General features: G+C 41.9%; 3 protein-coding genes across 4 annotated transcripts in view; 2 read left to right on the top strand and 1 right to left on the bottom strand.

Moving 5' to 3' along the window:
* LOC143332068 (fibroblast growth factor receptor-like 1) overlaps positions 1–7,920 on the top strand; it is a 28,867-nt gene extending 20,947 nt beyond the window's left edge. Inside the window, exons 4-7 of the mRNA XM_076749325.1 lie at positions 2,500–2,586; positions 3,209–3,493; positions 4,166–4,519; positions 5,443–7,920. Of these exons, the coding sequence (XP_076605440.1) occupies positions 2,500–2,586; positions 3,209–3,493; positions 4,166–4,519; positions 5,443–5,885 (1,169 nt within the window). The 3' untranslated portion in view covers positions 5,886–7,920. The remainder of the gene's footprint in view (positions 1–2,499; positions 2,587–3,208; positions 3,494–4,165; positions 4,520–5,442) is intronic.
* tacc3 (transforming, acidic coiled-coil containing protein 3) lies at positions 7,897–14,120 on the bottom strand. 2 transcript variants are annotated; one of them, XM_076749323.1, is made up of 17 exons: positions 14,046–14,120; positions 12,461–12,617; positions 12,152–12,279; positions 12,023–12,069; positions 10,820–11,933; positions 10,672–10,714; positions 10,432–10,564; positions 10,195–10,253; positions 9,968–10,098; positions 9,737–9,824; positions 9,448–9,576; positions 8,997–9,064; positions 8,861–8,904; positions 8,613–8,773; positions 8,397–8,503; positions 8,202–8,322; positions 7,897–8,102 (listed from the first exon to the last, which is right to left on the bottom strand). In XM_076749323.1, exons 2-17 carry the CDS (start codon positions 12,614–12,616, stop codon positions 8,037–8,039), a joined length of 2,595 nt encoding a protein of 864 aa, XP_076605438.1. In that variant the 5' UTR covers position 12,617; positions 14,046–14,120; the 3' UTR covers positions 7,897–8,036. The 2 variants fall into 2 exon arrangements, with proteins under 2 accessions (XP_076605438.1, XP_076605439.1); XM_076749324.1 differs by having other exon boundaries at positions 10,432–10,549.
* A 1,386-nt stretch (positions 14,121–15,506) lies between these two features.
* kif15 (kinesin family member 15) lies at positions 15,507–26,067 on the top strand. The gene is made up of 35 exons (XM_076748565.1): positions 15,507–15,589; positions 15,902–15,932; positions 16,397–16,583; positions 16,701–16,777; positions 16,907–16,944; positions 17,044–17,141; positions 17,242–17,421; positions 17,705–17,914; positions 18,003–18,128; positions 18,581–18,703; positions 18,814–18,961; positions 19,185–19,264; positions 19,374–19,583; positions 19,885–20,062; positions 20,152–20,278; positions 20,698–20,839; positions 20,963–21,130; positions 21,221–21,349; positions 21,740–21,824; positions 21,929–22,094; positions 22,180–22,330; positions 22,423–22,508; positions 22,620–22,698; positions 22,808–22,894; positions 22,994–23,098; positions 23,243–23,365; positions 23,500–23,646; positions 23,766–23,861; positions 24,004–24,168; positions 24,306–24,400; positions 24,505–24,568; positions 24,683–24,720; positions 24,843–24,975; positions 25,614–25,745; positions 25,845–26,067. Exons 1-35 carry the CDS (start codon positions 15,547–15,549, stop codon positions 25,917–25,919), a joined length of 4,122 nt encoding a protein of 1,373 aa, XP_076604680.1. The 5' UTR covers positions 15,507–15,546; the 3' UTR covers positions 25,920–26,067.
* Positions 26,068–27,442: the final 1,375 nt, after the last annotated feature.

The raw sequence follows: 27,442 nt of genomic DNA, 5'->3' as shown, positions 1-27,442 counted from the left end.
CCTGGACATTACAGTGTCCCCAACAACATCTGGAGCTCATTGTGACCTCAAATCATCAGGCCTTTTCCTGCTGTTCAGCTGGCACAGGAGGCCAAGGGAGAGAGTGTGTAGTGACCCGTTTCCTGTGGCTGGATTTGTGAATGAAGTGGGAGGGGATGGCGTCAGACCCTAAACACTGTAGCGAGGCCCTGAATGGATCTATGTTGTGTGGAAGGAGGGTGATTGCGTTTTAGACAATTTGATACTTCTCTTGGACCATTTACTTGCATGAGCATGCAGCTGAATCATGGTGGTTGTGATTGAAAGTCAGTTTGCATAATGAACCTTTTGATTTCCCACAGTACTTAAAGAATAGGGATTTTTGTTTGATCACTGATTCCATAATAAGTTGCAGCTTTTACTTGTTTTTTTCCGTGCACAGCAACAGCCCCCTCATATATTTAGAGCCCTTGATTATTTTATTTTTCAGTCTCCCAAAAATAACAATCATATGGGAGGCATACCTCGCCCATGTCTGCAGTCTAATGAGCCAACATTGTGCAAAGACAATAGTGGCAAGGGTTAGCTTTAACAGGACAGATGTATGAAGGGCGCCATTGTTCACTAGAATCGGCAAAAAGTAGAGAGGAAATAGATTCAGAAAAAAAAAAGTCAAAAAGAAAACCCCGGCAGTGTGGGACCATGTTCTGTTTGGATTGGGAGGTTCAGGAACCGGGAGGAATGTGGAGAGCCCAAGTGAGCAACAGAGAAATATTTCTTCCAGTGGAGGCTGTTTTTTAAAGGAATGGGTTATTATAGTTGGCCAGTTAAACCCCTTCAAATAGCCATGACATCATGGCTGGGCTTGGTGCTGCAGGGGACAAACAAAGGAGGGTTTGTACCCAGAGAACCCTAGAGAGCTTTGAGGGTTTCGGGGGGACTCAGGGGGAGGCAGAGCGAGGGGGTTAGAAGTCACATCTGGTCTCTTTACCTGACCCAATCAAACCCTGCCAGAGAATAAAGTGTGCCAAATGGCATCTAGAAAAACCCAGCGTTAGGCTGCACCGAACCCGAAATCAGAGGAAGGTACGAAAGGTACAGAACTGGCTCGCAGTTTTTCCATTCTGCCTTGTTATTAAAACATACAGTTAACAGTTTACAGTTTGTGTTCCCCTTCGTGTGTTGTTGGCAATGACTTAGACGATCACATCTAACGTGAACCTCAGTAGTATCATATAAAATCATTTAACAGCAGGCCTTCTCCAATAATCATCTTCTGAGCGTCTCCTCCTGCACAGAGTGGCAGATATTGGCGAGGAACCCGATCTGCTCTGTTAATTCATCAGCGCTTAACTCGAAAAGTCGATACGCATCACAAACCATCGATTAGGTTTCACTCATTATATTTTCTCTAAGCCCTGTCTTAGCTCCACTGCATGATGTCAGCCAGTGACATAAACTCCACAGCTGTCTCCTGGAACCGGGCTTATGAAAACTTATCATATTACTTCCAAATGCTGCAGAGTGTGACCCGAGCATGCCCCCCGGCTCAGAGGAGCCTATCTATAAATGCTAAATTTACTCAGATAGAGCCAAGAACACTTTGCTGGGCCTGTTTGGTGTTGGGTCGCTGCCATCAGAGCTGTGACGGTGACACTGAAAACAACTGATGCAAAGTTAGCGCAGGCTTTAAAAGCAGAAATATATCTTCAGTATCATCGTGTGCACCGCCCTTAATATTTCTAGACAAACTGCAAAATGCATATTTAGTGATTTAAGAAGTATGAGGTTGATGAGAAATTGCTGTTTAAGGCTTCAGATTAATATCAATGCAGAATACATGCGGTGCATTACGCACCTATGATCTCTCCCCTGGAAGGAAGTTGAGCATCTGAGTTCATTCTTGAACTTGAAAATAGTTTTTTGATCCAATAATCTTAAATCAAGGCCCATTTACGAGTCGGTAATGTGGTTCAAAGCTCCACAAAAGCTATACAGTTTCACATTTTATATTAAAGTTTAATTGAGGAGTGATTTGGTATCAGCAGTCACTGCTCCCAGCGGGCAACACACATCGAAACTGATAAATTCACTCATTGCAACATCAGTACATACTAAACTGGGCAATATCAATATTTTATTTGAGCAATAATGTGAATCCAACCACTGTCTGTTTTACTTGTTATGTTGTTTACTTTACATTTAGCTTCTTTGACTGATGCTGCTAACTATTGCTGCTGCTATAACACTGCAAAAGTCCCCCTGCAGGATTAGTAAAAGATTAAATGGCCTCACATGTATGTAAAATATATGCATATATGTCATATATCCTGTTCCACCACCTGCTTTTTCCATTTTTAAGTCATGTACCGCTTGCTGTTTAAGCCATTCTGTTGTTTTTTATAGTCGTTTGAATTCTCTGCTGCAGGGATTTTCTGTCTTCGCTGCAAACAAACGAACACCTCGCTGTTTTGTTTGCTCCTCAGCTGTTGGCTAACTGTTGCCCTGCTGTCTCAACAGATGACTCAGGCTCTGATAAAACTGGACCCAGGGTGGCTGACGGAGCAGAGTCTGACCTGGGCACCGATGGCTTCTCGGAAAAATTTGGTAAGAGCTCTGCTGGCATGATTTCTGTGACGCAGTGGTAAATGAAACGACCGTAACAGTGGTTCTGCAGGTTTGATCATATTTACCACAAACAGTGAAATGTTTTGCAAACCATGCCGCTGTGTTTTAAGATTTTTGGACGTATTTTCCCCCAGGCAGCCATTGGTTTCCTTTAATCTCTGTATGATATGAAACTCCATTAGCCGACCCCTGAAACTCTGAGCTGTGGAATCCATTGTAGTGAACATCATGTCTGCGTTTAATTTCCCTCAGAGTGACATTGTTGTTGCTTTGGTGATGCAGTTTAACTGCAGATTTTACTGTGATGGATTAGACGACTTGAGCAAGTTTCAATAATCTGCCATTTGATTTTCATGCCATTGGAAAATGAATAAAAAACAATTGGCGTCAGGAACAGAAAGAAACAAAACAAATGAAAATGTAAAACATCACAGCGAGCATTTGAAAAAGGTCAGCAAAAGTATACGGTGCTGCACGTATGATAGCTAAGGAGCAAAACCTCACAGAAATACTGTTATGGTCCTTTAGAATTAGGGTAAATCAGCTCAAGTCACGTATCCACTGATAAGTTACCAAATGTTTCCTCTTCTTTCTCCAAAAGTACGTCCCCGCTTCACCCAGCCTGCTAAGATGAGAAAAAGGGTGATCGCGCGTCCCGTCGGCAGCTCGGTGCGGCTCAAATGCATGGCCAGTGGAAATCCTCGGCCAGACATTGTGTGGCTGAAGGACGACCGGCCACTGACGGAGCAGGAGGTCGGCGAGGGCCGTCAGAAGAAGTGGACTCTGAGTCTGAGGAACCTGACGCCAGATCAGAGCGGCAGATACACCTGCAGGGTCTCCAATCGGGCGGGGGAAATCAATGCCACGTATAAAGTTGAGGTCATACGTGAGTATCCTGCTGAGCGGCTGAGCGCCGCGCATACCGAACATATTCACCTGGAAATATTCATGCTAACAGATGAGGCATTAATTTAAATGATTACTGCTGTTTGTGTGGATCATTTTCGTGATCTTTTGTTCATCGCTGCGGGAAATTCGAATAGCGTTCGAAGAACTGTAACCTTTAAAAAAAAAATCTCCTCTCTGATCTGCGCACTCCTGACGTCTGATTGCCATCAGCAGGTCTTATTCATATCCTCGCTGCATGGATGAATGTGCTTGTGTAATCATGTATATGAGAAGCACATTGAGGAAGCAGGCTTGAGAGCGAGGGCTTGTGCCCCGGTGTTTGCACGGGGCGGGGGGGGGCTGTTCAACTCAGAGACCCTCCACCCAATCTGGAGCTGATTAAAGCCCAGCTGTCTGCCAGACCCCCCCCTCCGCCACCCTTCCCATGAGAAATGTGTGCTGTACAACCAGGAGCAAAGAAAGAGAGGAAACTAATCACACATACTTCTAGTGTTACATGTGGTATTCGTCCCTCTCTGTCAATTACACGTTCTAAGCCTGAGGCTAATAATGGTATGAACAACTAAGACCTCTTCTGTCCACACAAGGCCTGTCATGTCAAAAGATGTCTGTGTGCCTCCTGACATTTTTTCTCTGCATGTCTGTGTAGAGAGGACAAACTCCAAGCCTATTTTGACGGGCACTCACCCGGTCAACACGACGGTGGACTACGGAGGCACCACGTCGTTCCAGTGTAAAGTGAGGAGCGACGTCAAGCCGGTCATTCAGTGGCTCAAACGCGTGGAGTCGAACGAGGAGAGCCGCTACAACTCCACCATCGAGGTGGGAGACCACAGATTCGTGGTGCTGCCCACGGGGGAGGTGTGGTCCCGGCCCGACGGCTCCTACCTCAACAAGCTGCTCATCACCCGCGCCAAGGAGGAGGACGCCGGCATGTACATCTGCTTAGGCGCCAACACCATGGGCTACAGCTTCCGCAGCGCCTTCCTCACTGTACTGCCAGGTGAGGCCTGGGGAATGTCTGTTTCCAGAGTCCCGCTGCCACAGCAGCAGGATGCATTACAAACACACTGCAGAGCAACAGATCAGCAGCTTGGACAAGGATCTGTGCTACCAGTTTGTGGATTTGATGCCGCTGTTTGTTGTTAGGGATCTGCATTAGTGCACGTAACGCAATAACATCAGAGGGATGTTTAGCTTAAATGGAAGCAGGACTGCGTCGATGTCAGGGAAAAGTAATGAGGACAGATGACAACAAAGCAATGTTAATGAGCAGAAATGTTTAGTTTTTCCCCGTTTTATATCAGTTTTTCATGTTTTACACAGTTTTGGACCACTGACTTTAGAGAAACCCATCAAGTTCAGTCGGCAGAGGCAAAAAGTTTTAGTTTTTGGAGTTTTTCTGTAAATGAACTGAAAGAAATCAAGGAGTTAAAATGATAATTTATCGATTAGAAAATAATCAGCAACAGTTTTGATTCATTATTAGTCAGTCTTCCCAAACTCTCGTTAGTTTTTGCTGTCACAAATGTGAGGATTTGCTGCTTTCTCTGTTTAATAGCATCATAAATCAAACATATTTGACTTGACAAAAAACATTTAAGTCATTGCAGAGCTGCCAGTGGCATCTCCCAGCCTTCCTCAGTGGAAGGAGGTTGGTCAGTTTTCCTCACGTGACCTAAGACTTTGATAACAGATGGTTGTATATGAGAGGATTCAAAGATGAAAACGTCTCTGGACTGCTGTTCAGACATTTTATTGACTAAACACTGAATCCAAAACATAATCAGCAGATTAATTGATAGTAAAAAATGATCCTGCAGTGATCAGCCCTAAAGCACTTCACCTGTGCATTTAAACACTCTTTTGGCAACATTGAAGTGTTGGAAAACTTGGTTTTTATTTTATTTTGGCCCTCTTTTGCAGACACGAAGCCTCCCATCACGCCCATTTTCTCACCAGCCTCCAGCTCCCTCCCCTGGCCTGTCATCATTGGCATCCCTGCTGGAATAGTGTTCATCTTTGGCACCGTGCTGCTGTGGTTCTGCCAGAGCAGAAAGCACTGCCCCCCTCCCAGCACTCCGGCTGCAGCGGCGCAGGTACTGCAGAGCTCCCACCGGCTGCCGTATCGAGAGCGGGACAGGGGCTACGTGGCCGCGTCCTCCAGCTCCTCCAGCCCGGAGAAAGACTGCATGAGCTCCATGAACTATGAGGAGTACCTGGCGCAGCAGCAGCTCCTTCTCACGCAGGGAGGACCGACGATCCCCCCGAAAATCTACCCCAAAATCTACACTGACATTCACACACACACTCACTCCCACGTGGACGGGAAGGTACATCAGCATCAGCACATTCATTTTCAGTGTTAGCCTCGGTGCCAAATATCCCCCACTGACTTCTCCAGTGTCTCCGCGGGACAATGAGCTGTGGACTGAGCAGCAGCTCCTCAGCGACGTTCACTTGGCATTACTCTTTAAAAAAAAAACTCATAGCTGGAGATTGCTGGGAAGAGTGTGCACATGGGAAAAAACAGTGGCCAGTGATACACACCTTGTGTTTTTACATTCAAACTTCCATATTTGGTGCTCTTTTTTTTTTTTTTACCTGTCAGATCCTCCTCACACCACTAAAATCCATGAATCCTTGTTGTGCACTTAATACAAAAAGGACAAGGACATTTTTTATTTTTTTTGTGCAGCGTGTGAGTTTAATCGCAGCTATTCAGGCCAGCTGAAAGGTTTTCCTCAGCAGCTGAGTTTAGCATTTTCCTACCTGAGGTGTAGCAGAAAATGAGGGTTAGGTTTTCAGCTGTTGGAGCGCAGAGGCTCCGTGTGTTTTTCGACTGGTTGTGGAGATAAAAATGGTACTCAAGATTTACAAAGGGGCCGGTTTTATGCTCCTACTCAGGTAGTCCTTTTGTTTGTTAAAGATGCAAAATGTTTGGAATGCTGACCACTATCCCTCATGTTGCCTTTCTCCATCCCTCACTTTTGTCCTCTGTTCACAGTGATATAGAGTAGACTGGTAAGTTTTTGTAGCCTTTTCACGGCAGGTAAACCTTGCCTAAGACTGCAAGGGATGGAAGAACTGTGTTTCCACGTTAACTGAATTGGTCTTTATTATCATTTTAACATTTTTCTTTAGGTAGAGGTTCCCATCATCAGTCAGTAATGTGTTGAGGTAAACCAGCAGAGGACGAGTCTTTTAGACCACCACCTTATCCAACCACAGTTTATGAAGCTGTAGTCGTTTATAATCAACTTGAGTCATGAATATTTAATTTATTTTGCTAAAAAAAGTGTATCAAAAGTTTATTTTTCAGAGTAAGGCGTTTTACGTATCTACATAATGTTATTAAAGTATACAGTCGTTGTCGTGTATAGTACATTTTGAGTACTTCGTCACCCAGTTTAATCACATTTAGTTCATGCCAATATTTAGGTATTTCTGTATGTAATTGGTTATATTTGACAATCCTGTATGATGTACTCTGTTCAAGGCTCAAAAACTAAATCATCTAAAGTGTGATGGTTTGGTAGTTTGATTAAATGACCTGAAACAAATTCAATCTTCACAAAGGCTAATGAATTTGTTCAAGCCATAAATATTCTTCCGAGGCCACTGTCTGCGCTCGCTAACGAAGGTGTAAAAGAAAACGGTAACAGTGGCTGTCACCTGTCCCAAAACATAAAGTAAAGGCCGGGCACAGACAGGTGAGCTTTCTTCCTTTCAGTCGGTTGAAGAGTCTGCTGAGGGTGACACAGAGGGCAGCCAGCAGGGGGACAGAAGTTGCTGGGATGAATGACTGAATAGATACGGTACAGACACAAGAGCAGCCTCACACAGTCCCTTTTTAGATGAGTGATGGCCCCTGCAAGACTACACCGAGTGACCAGCATCTTTCCCCCATTTAAAGTGAATCGACCCTCTCCTCCTCCTTCTCCCCCCTTGGTCCGCACTACCACCTCATTCAACTCCAATCTAGGTAGGATTTCCTTTCACCGTTTAGGAAGTGCATTGTCCTGCTCTGGGAGTGATGTGACAGGACCCTGTGATTGCTCAGGAAAGAAGGGGAGCATTGTGTCAGGTGAGCTCTTGTTTTGTTGTTAGCATTGCAGGATGGGGATGAGCTTTGGCTCCAGACAGATGAGGGGTGAGTACGTTGAATAGCTTGTCTGTTTAAAGTAGAAATTCTACACAGAACTGCTTTTTTTGGCCTTCAAAGAGCCATGTTACTTCCATATCCATAAATAATGCTTCAAATCCAAAACCCAGATGACAAGATTGAAAACAACAAGACCAACGCTGCCCCCTAGTGGCTTGTAATGCTGCAGAGGTTAAAATATCACGCTAATTGAACAGTTATCACAAGGATACTGGTGAACTTGTAAACCCTCTTTATTAACTTTTTTTTTTTTTTTTTACAGTATTCTAAAGAACATTGACAACTGGACAAACAAGAAAATGATCTGGACACAAAGAAAAGACTTAATTAAAACGTACAGTATTTACAAATGAGCTCAACCTTTCTGGACTTTGGTGATCAGTTCGTCACAAAGCTTGGTGAGCTCTTCAGCCTCCTTCTCCTGTAAAAAAGGGAAAAAGGAAAAAATGAAGATACTATCTGATGACGATATCTTCAAAACCTCTGCAGATGCACGCTGTCTTCATTGATTATGACTCACCTTCTGGTCCAGGCTCTTCTCCAGTGACTGCACCTTCAGCTGCTCCCGCCGCAGCTGTGCTTGAAGTGCAGATACCTCAGCCTTGTTCTTGGATCGCACCTCAGCAATTTCTTCATTTGCACTGAAGATGAACAACACATTAGACACTTCACATCTTGCGGTTTGCACTATTACCACAATAATCCGGTTTCTTACTGGCCAATCTTCTCCTCGGCGTGGGCTTTAAGGGTCTGGTAGCGCTGCTCCTCCTTCTTGATCCTTGCCAGATAGTCCTGAGCACAAGCTTTCAGTGTCTCTTCATTCTGGGGAAAAGGCACAGAAAACAATTTACCAATCGAGCTGCCACAACTTTTGTTAAAAACCAAAGTATTTGTGGTTTATCCAACAGGACAAGTGTTCATGCTTTCTAACCTTTTTGTAGCCCTGAATAATTTCCTTGTACTTCTCCAGTCTCTTGAAAAGGTCGGAGAAAGATCTCTCCATGGTGTTCAGGTCATTCGACACTTGCTCCTTCTCCAGCAGGGCGGCGTTGAGCTTCGCCTGGAACACCTCCCTCTCATTCTCTTGATCAGCTGAATATTACATAGATATTAATAAGCTCTTTTTAACATGACACTACATCCAAAATGCTTAAAACTGTGGCAAAAATGTTCACTTACCCATCATTTTAGCAATCATGAGCTCAAACTCTGCAATTATTTTCCTGCATGAGGGGAAAGAAAGGCATCAAATGTCTTGAAATCTTGGCAGCCTTGATTTTAAATGACAAAAACAAAACCAACAAGCTCGGCTCACCTCATTTCTTGACCATCGTCAAGAAGCTTTTTATACTTTGCACTCCATTGTTCCTCCTTTTCCTTTGCCTGTTTGACAGAATGAACTCTTTAATTATTCTGGAGGTTATGTTTCATGTAAAGTCAAGTTATTAGTTAATATTAAGAGTCTTTTCCAACCAAATCAGGCAATTTACTTATTTTAATTGAAATGTGTGCGACTGCTTGTTAAACACGTTCCTTTGATATTAGCAGCTTGTGTTTGCTCCAGATTGCACTGTGGTTGAATCGGATTACTGGAAACTGCTCCAGGGATTGTTTGGAAAACCACAGAAACCACGCTGTCGTGGTCTGTAGAAAAATGCTCCATTCACACACACCCAAACAAAGTGACTTCAAAATGGGAAAACCTTGTCAGAGTTTGAAACGGCTGCTGTTATTAGTCAAATAGCAAATCCCTGAGCAGGACGTACTTGTGCCTGAACCTTGGCAGTGGCTTCATCCATGTCTTTCTGACTGTACTTCAGCACTTCAATAATGGCGTCCTCTGTGTCTGCTGGCTGGGAGAACGGAGGGACAAGGCTCTCAAGGATCGTTGGAGGCTAGATGACAGTTGCAGTGTAAATAAATCAAGTTAGGAGATGCAGCAAGGATGCCTTGAATACATTTTCCAAAACAGTGTCCAGTCCAAAACACTTCCACTTATTTTGAAACGTTAAGTCAGCAGGCACAGTCAATAGTGGCGGTTCCAGAGTGACTTACTGGCACTGTAGCATCATCAAATGGTTTGAAATCGTCCTTTTGTGGTGCGTTTGCAGTCTCTTTTTCTGCCATCTGTGGAGTTTCAAGCCTGTATTGAGGAAAAAAAAGCTCACTTGTGAAGTAGTTTAAGTGGTAACATTTTCAAACAAAACGTCCAAAGCAGAACAAATTCAGCTCTAACATCTAGTGACAGCAGCAATCAGACTAAGTGAAAACAGAAGTACGTCATACTGTGAAAGTAAGGCACTTGGGCGAGGGACGTGGGTGTGAGCGGCCGGGCCGGCAGACTTCTTTGGGCTCTCTCTCAGAAGGGGGTCAAATTTAAGGTACAAGGATTGTTTCCTCAATGCAGACTCCTTGAACTGCAGACCAAAAGAATTAAACATTTAAATAACTTTAGGTCACGCATGGACAATCAAATAATTCAGTTGTTTGACATTTGTGTCAGTGGTACTTACACTGCTGGACCCAAACTGTTCCAGGTAATCGATCTGTCCATCAAAATCATTGGCCATGACTAAAGATGAAGATCACAGGGTAACATGAAAATGAGCTTTCCGTTTAATGATGCTTCACAAAGAATACACTACGGCAATACATAACGAAGAGTCATTTAACTTCGACCCAATCACACATCCAACTCTAAAAACCTTGTAGAACCAGACAAAATAGAGTTACGGCCAACATTTACTCACACATAGTTCCAGGAACAAACTCCTCATTGAATTCTGATATCTGTGACGTCTGCTCAGGTTTACACAATTCAGAAAGCTCCGTTAGACTCTCCATGGGTTGTTGAGCCCGTTGAAATCCCTGGTCAGAGACAGCCTTGTGTTCAGCATTCCACAGTGAAATTAGTTTTTTTTTGTGAATAGCACACAAACGAAGGCAAGGTGAATGGAAAATGTATTAGGATTGTATCAAACTTCACTTACCGCTTCAGGGCTGGGCTCAGCAGCTGGGACACTCTCTTCAGTGCTGCATAGGGAAAAAGCAGAGAAATTTACGGTGAAATAAAGTGTTGTTGGCAAGTGTCTCCTACAAATAAATGCCCAATACGGTCAGATAAAAAGGCTTACATACCATGCTGGTGATACAGCTTCCTTCTCCACAGGCTTGTCAGTTTTCTCTGGAATGGGGGCTTCCATGAGCACCGGCTTGGATTTCTTGCTGCACTTTGGAGAGTTGTTAATGTTTGATTGTGTGCCAAACGGATTGAAGTCTGGGTTGTCAAACTTGTCAAAGTCAAATGAGTAAGACCCTTTGGAAACTGGAACATCGTTGGCATCAGGCTTCACCGCAGTTTCTGTCGGTGGTTTGACGTCAGATGCTCGCTTTCCCGCTTTAGATTTCAGACCAGGTGGCCTTTTGCCAAATTTCTTGGGTGGCGGTTTCAGTTTGACCTGACTGTCGTCATCAAAGTTGAACTCAAGTTTGACTGGTCCCTCCCTGTTGGGGGCATCAGATGGCTGGGACATGCATTCAGCAGCTGAAGGTTTGGCAGCATTAGTTGAGATTGGGGCCACTGGAGATAAGGGTTTCACCTCAGGCTCAGTGGGCACCTCTTGAGCTGCCTCCGGTATATCAACAGCAGTTGTGGGCGTATTTTCCTTAATTTCCTCTGCAGGCGGGTCATTGTCTGGCACCTTCCTCCCAAGGACAGGGGAATTCTGAATTTTAGAGCCACCAGTTTGGAAAGGATTGATTGCATCAAGGTTGTCAAAATCCAAGGTGTATGAACCTTTCGCTGCCAGTGGAGCATCATCCACAAAACTGCCTGACACGTTGTCTTCTTCAGCATTTTGAGACATTTTAGCAGGTGGTTTTTCATCAGGTGTGGCAGTGCATGAATCTGGCTCCTCGACCGCTGGGACCTTCAGCACCGTGACCACGCTGCTCTCTGTGGAGCTGATGTCAGAGGAGACTTCAGCCAGTGAGTTTTCCACAGACTGGGTGAAGGGAAGTGTCTCGTCTAGTGCCGATTCTACATTGGTAGGCTCTGCCAAAATATTCTCTGGGTTTGTTTGCTGAGGCTCAGTTTGAGGTGTGGGAGGGTTTTCAACAGCAGGCCTCGCAGGAGAGAGGAGCGTCTTATTAGACCCCTGAAATGGACTGATAGCGTCAAGGTTGTCAAAATCCAACTGATAGCTTCCTTTGCTCTGTATTGGCATCTCATCATCGGGATAGGAGGACACCTCTGTAGGAAAATTCAAGACGATTAGCATCCTTTTTTTCAGTATTCAGAGACATTCAAGGGAAATAACTTTAGAATGTTGGATAAATTACCTTGTTGGGGCTCAATGGATGGCTCAGTGGCATCCAGCTTCAAAGTACTGTAAAAACAAAAACAGACATGATTTAAATTGATCAGTCAATTCACTGGACGCATGCTGCAGTGTGAGAAATGTCACTTACTTTATTTTATCCAAATTTAAGGCCTCCATTGCTTTTGTACACTCGTCCACACTTGTCATCTTGACAGACTTGGTGGGAGATAGAATCCTTTTAGTCATCGGGTCTCTTCGTGGAGTCTGAAAACAAACCTACACACAAGTCATGTGATCAGTAGAGTAAATGTTAACCTGGAAACAAAATGATCTACTGAAGAAATGAATAGTTTATTAATACCAGTTTTTTCCCCATATTTATGCATAATAGGAGCTTTTTCAGCCTGGTGTCATTATGGTGTGTGAAAAGATCTAAAGAAGTGAGACGATTCTGTACCTTGGTCCCCTTTGGCACAGTCTTGCTGGGCAGGTTCTCTGTCTGACGCAGGATGGAGGGCCTCCCAGTTGGCTGATCCAAGGCAAAAATGTCGTTGTTCTGCTTTCCTCCAGGGCAGACCCCACGATTTTCATCATTCACATCGACAGAACTCATCCTGGAAGACGCAGAGAGAGACAAACTGCAAGTTAAAGGGCTGCACTGAGGGAGGCTACCTCCTGACAGCTGCAGGCAGTTGATAAGACACTTTTGGTCATGGGGTTTACTGAGGTGTGTAAAAATGATCTGTTAACAGCAGAATCAGGACAAATGTGACTCTGCCAATTTACTCATGTTGGTGAATCATGGTTTGAATGTGCATAACGTTTTTACTGATATAATAAACTTGTCTAAATACATTAAGATGTTGAAGCTTAAAAAGGTGGAAAAGTTTCTTGAAGAGCTGAACCATGACCTGTTTAGGTTTTACAAAAGTTACAAAGAGGTTGAAGCCACACAGGCAAAGATGCTGTGTGATATTAATTAACTGCAGATACACGTCGGTATCAGAGTAGCGTATATTTTGACCAATAAGTCAAATCAAGACAGCAGTACAGCAATGCCAAAAGGTTTTGAGGCAGAAACAGTGCGTTCGTTGCACAGTTTGTCCACCAGAGGGCACTAACAAGTTCTTTTTTCACAAGCGTTGATAGAAGAGACAAACTGCATAGCTGGATGACTTGGTCACCTGATCTGTCTAATAATCTACATTCTGACTTGTCACAGCGGGAGAAGCACTGGTGTAATAAACTGTAACTCTTATAACTATTCTGTTCCATGAAGGAGACCAGTAAGCCATGCTGGTGAGTAAGTATGCACAATGCAGGGCCCTGGAACAGGATTTGAAATGGCTGAAGTAATCTCCAAATGACTTGGTTTTAATTTGCTCCAAAGATTTAAATGATTCTGATGTCCATAAATGTGTGGTGGCCTTAGAGTCAAGACTTTTCACAATTCGAATAGCAAGTACATAAACGTCAGCGACAACGAAAGTTAAAACTTAAGTTTTGAATGACAAATAACATTTTGATTACATGCTGAGGTATTACGTGTGCATGCAAGCTTCTGGATTAGCTGGTAACATTACTGAAGGTCAAGAACAACCTGAATTCAGAGATTTACCCACACTTCCACGCAAGACATGTGCGCACATATCGTTAGTGAACTGCATTTTTGTCATGCTGATGTGTTGGGCAAATGTTGCCAACGTTTTCATCCATCCGTTACTTCTTGGGATGTTAGCGTTCAGAGAGCAAAATACTGACCGTGTAGCGTGTGACTCAACGTGTTGGTCATTGCCGAACGTTAGCTAGGCATTTTATAAAAGCCCAAACCTATATCGACATCTAAGTTAGGCTAACATTTACATAACCAACTTTAGCGTTGACAGTAAATTAACAACAAAGGCTACGTTAGCTAACTAAGCTAGCTGTTAACGTTGGATAAACGTTAAACTTCGCTAAAGTGGAGGAAAACTAAAACGTTTAATGAAAAGACAACAGCAGTTCGCAAATTACTATATTATGATCATATAGTCACCACCTACCTCAAAAACACAGATGCAGTTGGCCGAAATTACACCGTCTTTGGTCAAAGCATCAAACTGCTCGGTGACCAACAAGCAATTGTGAGCTTTTGAAAAGTCCTCGCTTCTCTCTACGACAACCGTTTGGAATTTAAAAGTCTTGAAACGTACCAATAAAATTGCAGGAAACATTCAAAGGAAACGCGCTTCCTGGTTAGGCAGCCAATCGCGCGAGAGAGCGGATATGATCCAATTGACGACTGCGCCCAAAGGGCCAACTTCACAGAGTATAGACATGGCAAGAAAAGACAACCAAAAACAGCTACAGTGACCCACGCCCGCCGCACGCAACAGCAAGAAAATAAGCAAGACGACATTTTTTTCAACGACACTACCATTAGAGTGCCATCAGGGCATTAACTGCTTTACGAACCACTTTAAAAGTTGCTTTATGTAATGACAGTGAGACATTTTCACTCACTTTCCCTTATGTGCGAAACACAATGCTTGATTTTCACTTGAAAAAGAAATAACACTGTCTATACATAACGAGGCAATAAAGTGATAATCCCACTGAATACACTGTCAAAACATGATTGCTTTGAGTGTGTCAAAAGAAAAGTAATTTGGATCGTCTCCCCGCATTGAAAGCGAAGTGGGAAGTGATGCTGAGAGACTTCTCTTGTTGCTTTTTTTAAATTTTGAGCGTCAGTGAATGTTGTGCTCTTTTGTATGTGCCAATTGTAAACAGTGTCGTTGTGGACTGCTGTGTGATCTAGTGGACATTAATGCTAACAAGTCAACGGTAAAGATGGGCTGGATGGAAAAAACGAGCAAAGAGCTCTTTGACCAATCTCGTATGCACAAAACTGCCATTGTAACCTGAAATATCACAAATTCTGTGCATTAATGCTAATGAATTCTCACTTGTGTCCTGACAAAAAGAAAATCTAAGACCATTTTTGATAAAACCTTGGATAAAACCTCACATTAATTAGTTATATTTCTACTTTATATTTATTTAGCGAATTAAATCCCAATCTTTGATTTACCCACACCTACAACTGCATAATCCTGATTTTGTCAGTAGTTAATGTATGTAAGTAATAAATTGGTGTCTACAGTTGCTCCTATTAGATTATTATTAAATTGGGGATAAACCGTGTAGGAATTACTTTATTTCATCATCTTCGGCAAGTCATAGACTGACATTGAAAATTCAGCGTAAACAGTTGAGTTAGTAGCAGACCTGATATTCATACAAATTTGTACAACAGACATATCGATGTTTGTAACTGCGCAGAAAATGCTGATCTTGAGAAAGTGATGTATGATACCCAAAACTCCTCATGAAGGCGTGACGTTGCACCTTCCAGTACAGTAGGTGGCGGTGTCGGTGATGTAAATTTCAGCCGGCAGTGAACTAATAGAAGAAGAAGTAGCGACAGACCAGCCCGCCAATTTTAAAGGATGTAAACAGTGCGTCTGACTCCGACATGAAGAGATTTAATTTTACAGCATAATGGCGAACATTTCTTTATCAACAATGAATTCCAGCGGAAAAGGTACTGCAAAATACATACATCTGTTCGGTTAGCAAACTAATATGCTGTCAAAATGCCACAGTCAGCCAAGCTTATTGATGCTAACATTCACAGCTTTTTGTGGCAACGTTCACGAGCTAATTAGCGTTAACCTAAAGCTAGTTGGAATCAGCTAGCGGTAACGTCAAGTAGCTAACTGACTGTAACGCTACTATCTCGACTTAGCATACTAGTGTGTATGCACTATTTTATATAGCTGTTAACGTTAACTGCTGCTTTGGGATGTCAAACTACAGGGTAAATAAAACGTTAACGTTATAATTTTGTTGACAGGATGTGGCGATTCAACCGAGCTTGCTGCCAGGTAATGTACCTTTAGGACGCTTTGCTTGTTTCTTTCAAACTAAAACGACAACACTACGCTACTGTGCTAACATGAACATTACACATACTAACATATAACTACCTTTGTCGTGTGCCCATATCCATTAGTATAAGTTATCCTATGGTCCTGCATCAGGGCTAATACCATAGGTTATATGTACAGTAAGTCTGTGTAATCTGTGTGTTTTTTTCTTTGTACGGTAATTGAGAGTATGACAATTAGGTATAACTTTACTGTGTACTTCTAATAGTCAATGAATCATGACCTATCATGAATCAACAGCTACAAAGGAATAAATGTTTTAATGTCCCTCTAAACTTAACTGACACCTGTGGCAACAAACAATTACGTGTTGTGGTGATGTTTTGTTCTCAACATAATCTACCTGTTTTGCAGGTGCTAATGTTTTTATTCTTTTTTTATTATTATTTATGGTCCTACAGCAGTGACAGCGATTGCATCAAAGTTTTTGTGCGAGTACGACCTCTGACCCAGGGTACTGGGCTGACCACAGATGGAGATCAGAGTCTCTGTCTCTCAGTCACTTCACCCAACACCATCCGTCTGCTCTCAAAACCAGAACCACGGACCTTCACCTATGATCATGTTGCTGACATGGACACATCTCAGGTTGGGAGCACAACCTTGCATGAGTAAAACCTTGAGTGACCAGTACAGAGGGAGATGTAGCCTGTATGATGCATAAAGTTGGTCCCTGTGTGATCTTTACATGTGATTTTTCAACAGGACTCTGTATTCACCAGTGTGGGCAAGAATATTGTTGAGTCTTGCATGAATGGATATAATGGAACCATATTTGCCTAGTAAGTGGTCTTTACATTGTTTATGTATGGTGTAAAATTAAGAATATGTTACGGCACAGTCACACTGCACTGTGCATCATGTGCAGCACCCACTCAATTTCTTATGTGATTCCTCTCTTGCTTCTGCAGTGGACAAACAGGCTCAGGGAAAACGTTCACCATGCTTGGTGAGAATTCAAGATATTATATGTATTGTGTAACCTCAAATTCTTTCAGATCCAGCAGTAGAATGATTGCAGTGACCATTTCTTTCTTTCTTGTTCCAGGACCGTCTGAGTTGGATAACTTCACAGACGAACTAAGGGGGGTTATTCCTCGAAGTTTTGAGTATCTGTTTTTTCTCATCAACAGAGAAGTGGAAAGGGTGAGCTGTAACCTTTCATCACTGTGAAGGTGTTGTAGAACAAATATTTCATGTTTCTTTCTAATGAATTTGGTGCTTTGTTTGTTCTTTTTCCTTAAAGTCTGGCCAGTCAAAGAGTTTCCTTTGCAAATGTTCATTTATTGAGATATACAATGAACAAATTTATGACCTTCTGGACACCGCCTCAGCCAGCCTTTTCCTCAGGGAGAACATCAAGAAAGGTTTGTTTGTTGAGGGAGCTGTGGAGAAATTTGTCAACTCAGCTGCTGAAGCCTACCAGGTATGAATAATTTGCTTGTTGTGTCTCAAGGAAGGTTATTGTTCTTACTGTAATACGTGGTAACACTCAAAACTGAATCCTTGGCTGGCATGAAACCCCTATATTTCTATATACCTTGTATGCAGTTCCATTATGATGTAATACACGATGCTGTGCAGTATAAACTGGATTCTTTATTGAGCTGTGTCAAATTTTTACTCTAATGTTGACATTAAATTAAGATGCCATCTTACGTGTAAATGTACTGTGGGAGTGTACAGAATTTGTGTTTGAAACCTCTTAGGTGCTGTCTATGGGCTGGCGTAATCGCAGAGTGGCCTCCACCTCCATGAACCGCGAGTCCTCCAGATCTCATGCCGTGTTCACCATGACTTTGGAGTCCAAAGAGTCCATCAATGAAGTGGTGAACATCCGAATGTCTCAGTTGAACCTGGTAGATCTGGCAGGGTCTGAGAGGCAGAAAGACACACACACAGAAGGCTCTAGACTCAAGGTGTGATGATTTCAATCTCTTCTTCAGGTACTGAGTATATGATTTTAGCTGTTGCTAACAGCTGTTGTCTGTGCTGCTTCTCTTTTAGGAGGCCAGCAGTATCAATCGCTCCCTCATGTGCCTTGGTCAGGTGATCATGGCACTGGTTGACGTGTCCAATGGGAAGAACCGCCACATCTGCTACAGGGATTCTAAACTCACCTTCTTGCTAAGGGTGAGTGTCTGAGTGGAGGTTGTGGCTTCAGTGGAGAATGTGCTATAGTCATGTGTATCAGCATGGAGGCGGTTTCCCTGGAATTATGGCATTATACAAACCATATGTTCAGTGGCATGGGGTGATGTGTGTTTATGTGAAACATTTGGAAATGACTAAATGCTATTATTATATAAAACATATGTTTCCATTTTGCCGTTTTGTCTACTGAAATCACTATATTTGTTTTGGAAAGAGATTGTATGTTATCCATTAAACCCAGTGATGAACCATTTGAACAAATACTGGTGATGATATGAGCTGGTTCAAATTAAAACAAGCATGTATAAATCTTGTACACTTGACATTCAGGTTTATAATATTACATTCAAAGATGTGATTGCACTTTTTCTGCAATTTGAATAGACATTATACACTTTTATGCAATTTTATTGTTATTTTTGTTATTTCAGGACTCTCTTGGAGGAAATGCAAAGACTTACATCATAGCCAATGTGCATCCTGGTTCAAAGTGTTTTGGAGAAACACTGTCCACCCTGCACTTTGCCCAGAGAGCAAAGTTGATCAAGAATAAGGTATCAGACACAACTCAGCGTTATGTTAAAACAGACTTAAACAAGTTCTGTGATTTAAAAATTAGCGCACTTTATAGACTCGTCCCTGTATAATTATTCTGTCTTGCCAGGCCATTATCAATGAAGACACACAGGGAAATGTGAGGCAGTTACAAGCTGAGGTGAAGAAGCTGAAGGAACAGCTCGCACAGGCACTGGCTTCTCAGCCAGTACACTGTGGGAGAGATGTAGCGCCAGGAGGACCTCAACTCTCTAACGGTAATGATACGCAGATCGAACGTATGTTTACCTTAACACCCTGAAAGTAAAAGTAACATCCTCTTTAAACTATTTGCACACATCCAAAATGGAATACACAGATGTCTTAAACACAATAACTCTATTATGTACAATTACAGTAACATATTTTCTTTTGTTTTGTTTTTTTTTCTGGTATGTTGCAAAAGTGAAAATCAGTGTTTCTCATCTGGTCCATCCATAGAAATTCAACACGATGTCTCATATCGAGCAAAGTTTATTGCTGCTGTTCGTCTGTGGAAGAAGCGAGAAGAGGAGAAGAGGGTATGGAAATGTATTTCTGCATTGTATCCGTTTATTTTTGGAAATTACGTTGCTGTGAAGAAATAATGTTGGTGCAGGGAAACCTACAGTAATGTTTGACAAAACTCAGATGCTGCTGGAGAAAGTGGCTCAGCTTGAGGAGGCCTGGACCCAGAAAGACAAGTTCATCCATTCCAGCAGAATGATTGTCAAGTTTCGAGAGGACCACATATTTCGCCTTGAAAAGAAATTGAAGGAGGGACAAGGCTTTCTGTCAGACAAGGAGTCTCAGGCTCTGATTGACCAGCTGAAAGAAGAAATAAAGATCTTGAGTGATCAGGTACAAAATCTAATCCAATTTGAGCACTGCCTAACCTGCTACTCATGACTATATACAGTATGTGTGTATAATGTGTAGATACATTGCTAGTAATGAGGACTTATAATTCAGATCTCAAAACCTTAAGTTACCACAAACAATTCTAATGACAAAAGTAAGAAATCCAATCCTAAGATCCAAGATAGGTCTCTTCATAGGTTTGTATTCATAGTCTGAAAGGCTCAACAGGTGTTAGATTCTCTATTAGTTATTTTTCTTAAAATAATGGCCAACATGTTAAATCTGTTCAATGCCCTTTCAGGTTGAACATCACCCAAAGATGACTCGATGTGCAGCAGAGAACTTCAGCCTCAGACAGGAGAACCGTCATCTCCGCTCTCTTGAATCAGTGGTGAAAGCTGAAGAGGCTGCAGCCACAGTGGCTGCAGAGCTGGAGGAGGTCTTCCAGAGGGCTATGGAGACAGAGAGACTCACAGAGGGTGAGATATTAATCATCTTTATCAGAGAAAAGGTAACAGAACTGTATTATATCCTATACATGTATGAATAAACTCATGTTCCTCCACAGCTCCAGCAGCCTCTTCAACCCCTACGGCTGCAGCTACAACAGAGAGACTGAAGGCTCAGCTGCTTCAGAAACAGTCTGACCTCACAGCTGCCCTTCAGGCCTTTGAGGAGTACAAAGAAGTCACCAAGTAAGGAGGGTATTTGGTGAAGTAAACCACTCTTAAACCAGATGCACATGCGCATTATCCAGGAAAGCTTAGCCAACATTTAGGAGCAAGCCCCCCCAAAAGCTCAAAATATATGCCACCAGCTTTTGCCAGCATGAAGTCTATTAACAGCAAATAGTCGAAAACGATATCTCACTCTGTCTCATATGTCTTATAGTGTTACAATATTTCCCTATTGGACACATTAAAATATTGTACGGCTTATTTCGAGCTTCAGGACAAAGCTGTTTTTACTTAGACCACTAGAATATCATAGTTTTCTTCATTGTAAGGTGGTTTTATTTTGTGATCTTAATGAAAGACTTCAATGCCTTTGTAGGCTTATGGAGCAGGTTTCTGCAGAGCTTGATGTGGTTTTTGGATGTTGCTTTGTGTTCTAGGAAACAGATGTCTCAGCTGGAGTCTGAGAAAAGATACCTTGACAAGTCAAACAGGCATCTGGAAAAGATTTTGGAGGCCACAAACGCTCACAAAAAACAGGAGGTCTCTGAGCTGAACAGAATTCATGTTGAAACTATAAAGGTGAGCGGATGCTGAAATTTGTAGACAGAATACTGTGATATCTGAACCCTTTTTATTCAATAAACCTTCGCTGTCATTGTAAAAAAAAATTCTCTTTCATCCTTCAAATATCTGTTCCACAAGATTCTCACCACGCCCACCAAGGCATACAACTTGCGCTCCCGTCTCTTGCCTCTCTCCAGCCCGGACCACCTGAATGGAACAGACGGCAATGCGGACGACATTTGGGAGGAGCAGCCGCCTTCAGACATGACTGAGATGGCCTTGACTGAGGAATTGCGTCAAGTGCAGGTACAGAAATGTGGATTATCTCTCAAATATATGTCCACAGAACACATGAAGTCCTCTCATTGTGTTGTACTCTCCCGAATTTCTCCTCAGGAGCAAACTAGTCGTGTCCAGACACAGCTGAATGAGGAGGAGCTGAAGAACAGCAAGCTGTTGCAGCAAATTGCAAAACTTGAGGAGCAGATCACTGTGATGTCACAGGAGTCTGACCGCAAGGATGAGGTAGGAATTCCTTCATGTTCCTTATCATTGGAAGAGTGTAGCACAGGCCCAGGAAGAGCTCCTCAAATTTTGGAGAGGATCACAATCACAAGGCAGATATTTTTCACTTTGCTAACATTACATGATAGATCATTTGGTCTTGGTGGAATAAATGCTATACATCTGAAAGTCCAGTAGGTGGTAGTAAAGTTCAATTGTGGCAACTCCATATCACAGTCCACATTCTCAGGTACCAGTCGTCCTCTGGGGCAGCTGACACACATAGACTTCATACAGAAAGCCAGTCGTTATTATATATATATATATATATTATATATATATAAATGTCTGGGAATAAAAAAATGCCTGTAATTATTCTGTGTTCCTAATTGTTCTTTACACCTGATGTAGCTACTTTCTACTGAGCGAGCTAACAAGAACAGAGATCAGCTGAACCTGCAGCAGAGCCTTGAGTCTGAACAGCAAGCCGCAGAAGGTGAAGTTCTGATGTTTCTCCTGTGCTGTGTTTAACCTGTGAATAATCACCTGTTTGGTCTACCAAGGTGACAACTCTCCCTCCCAACATTCCCCTCCTTGCAGTGTTGAGGGGTGAGATCCGCGATTTACGCCTGGTGCTGCAGTCATCTGATAAGGAGCTGGCCACCGTGAAGGACGAGCTCAGAGAGGCCCAGAGCGAGCAGCAGAGAGAGACGAGCCAGCTGTCCAACAGTCTGATCAGCACACAGCTCCAACTTGACAAAGTCCAGTAAGCATAGTCAAACACCTCTGCACTGTTGCTCTTCTTTTTCTGATAAGTTTATGAACCCAATACTACCGTGTCTTCATTCCAGCTTGGAGTGGGAGCAGCTTCTGGAGCAGCATCGGACACTGCAGGATTCATTTGACCAGCTGCAAGCTGAGGCCAAGTTTGAGGCTGATCAGGCAAGACAGCAGCTGGAGGACGGGCAGCAGGAGATTGATAAACTCAAAGCACGGCTCACGGTCAGTGAACTCATGAGCTCAATGAAATGTAGGCTGTGGTCTCCTAATTGTCTATATGTTCTATTCTTATATATATTTTTCTTCTGTTGCAGGAATTGAATAATTCTCTGCAGACTGAGCAAGAACATACAAGCACCCTGATCTGCCAGTTAAGAGAAAACAAAGAAAATACATCAAAGTGAGTTTTTGTCAGTCTGTGTGCTTTGTCTTTTCTAAAATGACCTGACAGCAGATTTCATTGTTTAAAATAGCTTGTATTAACATGAGTGACCTCGGTGCGTGCCCTCAGAGAACTTATTGAAACTGTGGAGCAGAATACACAGCTGAGGATACAAGTCTCAGACCTGACAGTACAAAATCAACAACAGGTCAGTACTAAGAACAGTGTGCATGTTTGAAAATTCTAACTATGTGGCATAACAGTCATTGCCGCTCAGTAGCTAAGCCTAGCTGTCTGTCTGATTTTTGCTTTTTAAGGCTTCCAAAATTGTTGATCTTGAACAAAATCTCAAATCTGCCAATGAAACAATGAACGGCTTGGAGCAGAAGATTGAACAGGACAAAGTAAGCCTGAGTGAACAATTCTTCCCCTTTTCTTACTTTTTCAAATGTGATTTTGATGTGTCTGCTACATTCCTGAGTCCCATCTGTGTATTTTGACAGGATGTTGTTTTAGATCTGATTAATCAAACCAGAGACCTCCGCTGTGAGCTGAGCCAGAAGGACCAGAACATTTCCCACCTGTCTGGAGACATCAAAGACATCACAGTACGTTACTCCTCCTATTTCACCTTATATTTGTCTTAGGTAACCTCACTATTTGTAATAGTTACCTATTACACTTTGTACTGTAGGTTAAATGTTTGAATCACTCAAGGCATGTTTATAGTAATTCTGCCATTGTTCTGCCAGGCCAAGTACAGTGCTGCCTGCCTTGAAAAGGAGGATATCATGGAGCAAAACTCCAAGATGCACAAAGAAATCTGTGACCTGAAAGAAGCTTTAGACAGACGCATAGCATCCAACAATATAGAGGTATGTTTGAAAAAAGAAAAATCATACATGTTTGTGCAAATTTTAGTAATTCATGTCCTCACTGGTTTTGCAGATAGCACAAATTTAGGCTAATTAATGAAGCTACAACATTAAACGTGTGTGTCTGTCCTCAGGTCGAGGTGTTGCAGGAGGAGATTGCTTATACCACCGAGGAGATTGAGAGACTCACTAAGGTCTTAGATGAGCAGAACAACCTCCTCCAAGCTGCTCAAGAGCAAACAGCCCAGAAAGATACCATGATACAGAATCTACAGCAGAAGGTGAAGTTGTTTTTATCACCTAAACACAGAAAACAAATCATCAGTGAAGTTAAAAAAAAAATCTGAATAATAACGTCTAATCAAAATTACTAAATATGAATACTCTCCTTTTGTACCAGGTGCGAAAACAGCAAGAAGCTGTTGAAAGAACTATTAGACATGGAAGTTTTGAACCCCTTGTTGAGACAACAGTCACACCCAGATCATTACCTCGGGTAAGACTTTTCTGTGGTTTATTTGTTCTTTAATTCTGTATTCACAAATAAAGCTTGTGTGGCCTTTTTAATAATTTCCAGCCAGAAATGCAACAAGTGCTAATCTCTCTTCTTTGGATCTTGAATTTCTCTATTTCTCAAGACACCGTGCACTCCAGGAAGTTTCAGTAGGGACCTGACCCAGGTGCTGGAGAGCCAGGAGAGGGAGCTGGAGAATCGCCGCTCCTCCATGATGACCATGGAAATTCTTTTAACCGAGCTGAACGCCGAAAGAACTGCCAAGAACGAGGAGATCCAAAGGCTTAAGGTATAGCTCTGTGCTAAGGTTGAATTAATATATAGCCATTCATTTTTTTTCTACTCTAGACTAGATATGAAAAGGTTTAAGGTCATAATGAACTTTGAAGTCCATCAATATTGATGATGTGTTTTCTCTGTCCTCAGACACAGCTGACTGAGAAAGAGATGGTCCGAATAGAGATCCAGACTTTACTTGATGGGTTTTGCGCCAAGCAGAGCCAGAGTGGAAATAATAATAGGTTGAGTTTCTTTATCCTATCATTGAGCAGTCCGGTACCTTAAAATACCTCCAGTCATCCATTGTTGAGGGTGAAATGAATAATGTTAATCTTGTCATTTTCAGTGAGGATTTGAACACCATCAAACAATCCTTAATTCAAGAGCTACAGCAGGAGAGAGCAGAGAAGGTTTGTCTTCCATTATCTGCTTTTGATTTTTGCTTCAATAATAATAATAAGAACAATAAATTTTGTTTGAAATGAATAATCAGTTCATTATTTGTTCCTCTTATTCATTAACAGAGCAAAGTAATGCAGAAGCTGTCTGATACTTTAAAAAGGTGAGCAGCAGCGGTTTAGTTAAGTAAATGAATCAACATTTTGTAATTGCATGTCATTCTGATCCTTCATTGATACTGACCTTTGAAAACATGTCTTTGTTGTTTTTTGTGCTGTGGATTAGACTGCAGGCGCAGGAGTCAATGTTAGCCCAGTCTCAAACCTGCGTTCAGGAGCTGACCACTGAGCTGAGGAACCGCTGTCTAGAGTTGAGGGAGCTGAGCCACAGGATACAGGATGAGGAGAAACTACTCCAGGTCAGAGCTCTGCTCAGTAGATGAGGATGTCTTTCACCAAAGAAAGCATTTTCGGTGATGTACCTGTCAAGTATGATGAAATAGTAATCATATAGGTAATGGACTAATGGCTAGCCGAGCTAGCACTGCAGTATAAACACACAAACAGGAACAAGAAAAACAGTCACTGCGATCCAATCTCTTACTCTTGTTGTTTAGTTGCCTTCAAAAGAGGCTTAGCAGTGGGCGGGACAGTCACCTGTCAACTAACAGGAGGGGGTGCTGTGTTACATAGTGACGCAGACAAATATCGGAAGAGAGACGAGGTGTTTCAGGCAGTTCAGGCAGAGTTTTGTGTGGGAGAGAGTAACTCCCTTGGCATGGATTTTGGGTTTTGCAACTTTACAGACCTTTTACATCCAAAAAAATTATATAAGACAGAGAAGAAAGGGGGAAAGCCCAAAAGCGTAATGTGGCCTGCTGCACATCTTCATGCTGGAGAAGCTGGAACCATAATGTTTGTATTTTTACTTACAAAAATCTTTTGATCCACGATTCAACCTTAACGATTGGTCCATTATTAAAATTGTTGCCTTTTAGTCTTCTATTAATCGACTAATTGATTATTTGAGCTACAGCACTTATTTTCTGTTTTACAGGAGAACGAGGTTCTCCGTAAGCAGAATGTTCAGCTGTCGGAGGAGAATGGAAAACTTGTGGGGCATAAGAACCACAAACAGAGGATTGAATATCTGGTGAAGCTGAAAAAGGAAAACACCAAACTTCAAGAGGTAACTGACATTTCTGCTCAGCGAATGTTTCTTTTTGTTCACATGAACACGGGGAACATGTCACCTCAACCAACATTGTGCGTTTCTATTGTTTTCAAGGAAAATGAAAAGCTCAGAACGGAGATCGGATTGATGCGAGACCACATTGGATGTCCGCCGCTAGAGATGACGTAAATTCTTCATTTGTGATGAACTTGCATTTTTACCAGAGAAAAAGTGAATTTTTTAAACATTTTTTACTTTATTGACTTGGTCAGATCTTAAAATGGTTTCAAGTACAAAGGCATTGTGATTCATGTCTTTTATTTTTTTCATTCAGGGAATGTGCAGTAATGTTTTTCTTATAACGTGCACACATTATAATAAAATATTTTATTTGTATAACACCTTTCATACAAGAAATGCAGCTCAAAGTGCTTTACAACAAAGAAATCACATACACTAAGTGCTCCACATAAAAAATACATAGAATGAGCATTAAAACAGGGATAGAAGATTAATAATGCATGAAAGATAGTAAATAATGCTCTCTTGATGATGATAATAATAGTAAAAATAAGATAAAGATTCATAAAAACAGGAATTGAATGCCACAGTTAACATAAAATATGATAGAGAACACAACCCTCTTGATGATATTAGTAAAAATAAAGACAAAAACAGAAAACCGAGAATGAGTAACATAAGGCAGAAAATAAAATCCACTGAATAATATCATTAAAGTTAAATAGAGAGTAAAATGAATGCATAAAATACAACATTTTAAAAGCAGCACAGCCGTGCATAAGTGTGAGGCAAAGTGCACACAAGGTTCAGGCCTGTATCAGGAAAGTCATAGCTAGTTCAGGACCAAAGTGAAGACATAAGTTTTTAGCTTTCTTTTAAGTATTTAGCGAGTCCCTGATATCCACATGTAGTCTGTTCCAGAGCTTTGGAGCATAATCTGCAAAGGCTGCATCCCCCATTGTCTCTGGGCTGTTGCTGTGAACCAGTCTTGAAGGTAAATGGTTAAGCTGTCCCAGCCCATTGAGGGCCTTGTATATCAAAGTTTTTGCCTGGAAGCATACTGTACCTTTACGTTGATCTGCTACTACAGCAGCAAGGACTGACCAGCTGTGACGTTACTGCCTTTAGACCAGCTTCAGCTTTTCTTGATGGGTTGTCACATCAGTGTCAGACTACAATGAAATTACAACAATGCTGATAAACATCTCAATGTGAAAACTGAACATTTTCATGTTCAGAATTTTTTAGGTGCTTACGGTTTGTCTGGTGCTCTGATAGTTGCTTGGCCATCTCATTTGTATATATGTCTCCCTTCATGTGTTCATATGTTATGCTGTTTTTTTCCTGAACGGTAAAGGGACTGAAAAAATAAAAAATCTCATCACAGAAACTTGAGAAATGTGATCCATGTCTTTGGATGTCTACAGTAATAGTAATGGTAAATTAACAGTTAAGGACCACTGGCCTTTGACTCACTAATACTATGACATAAACATGTCACATTTTCTTTGTTTTTTTTTTTTGTCAGTGACGGAAAGTACATTTATTTGTACACTGTACTTTAGTGCAGTTTGGAGGTACTCCTACTTGAGTATTCCCATTTTATTTTATACATGTATTCCACTAGATTTTACCCACAAATATGATTGGTTTATAAGATATGACGCATTGTTCAGATAAAACTTCAAAAT

This window comes from Chaetodon auriga, chromosome 14, assembly GCF_051107435.1.
Source record: "Chaetodon auriga isolate fChaAug3 chromosome 14, fChaAug3.hap1, whole genome shotgun sequence".
Lineage (NCBI taxonomy): Eukaryota > Metazoa > Chordata > Actinopteri > Chaetodontiformes > Chaetodontidae > Chaetodon > Chaetodon auriga.
Note: the sequence above shows the minus strand (reverse complement) of the source record. Positions and strands in the feature narration are given on the sequence as shown.

Bases quoted from the DNA above. Each gene is read 5' to 3' on its own strand.
- kif15 (XM_076748565.1), top strand. From the start codon at position 15,547: ATGGCGAACATTTCTTTATCAACAATGAATTCCAGCGGAAAAG. The intron at 18,129-18,580 runs GTGAGTGTCTGA...TTGTTATTTCAG, and splicing joins AACTCACCTTCTTGCTAAGG to GACTCTCTTGGAGGAAATGC. The intron at 23,099-23,242 runs GTACGTTACTCC...TTGTTCTGCCAG, and splicing joins GAGACATCAAAGACATCACA to GCCAAGTACAGTGCTGCCTG.
- tacc3 (XM_076749323.1), bottom strand. From the start codon at position 12,616: ATGAGTTCTGTCGATGTGAATGATGAAAATCGTGGGGTCTGCCCTGGA. The intron at 12,280-12,460 runs GTACAGAATCGT...ACTTGTGTGTAG, and splicing joins CTGTGCCAAAGGGGACCAAG to GTTTGTTTTCAGACTCCACG. The intron at 10,565-10,671 runs GTAAGTGAAGTT...GCTGAACACAAG, and splicing joins CTGAGCCCAGCCCTGAAGCG to GCTGTCTCTGACCAGGGATT.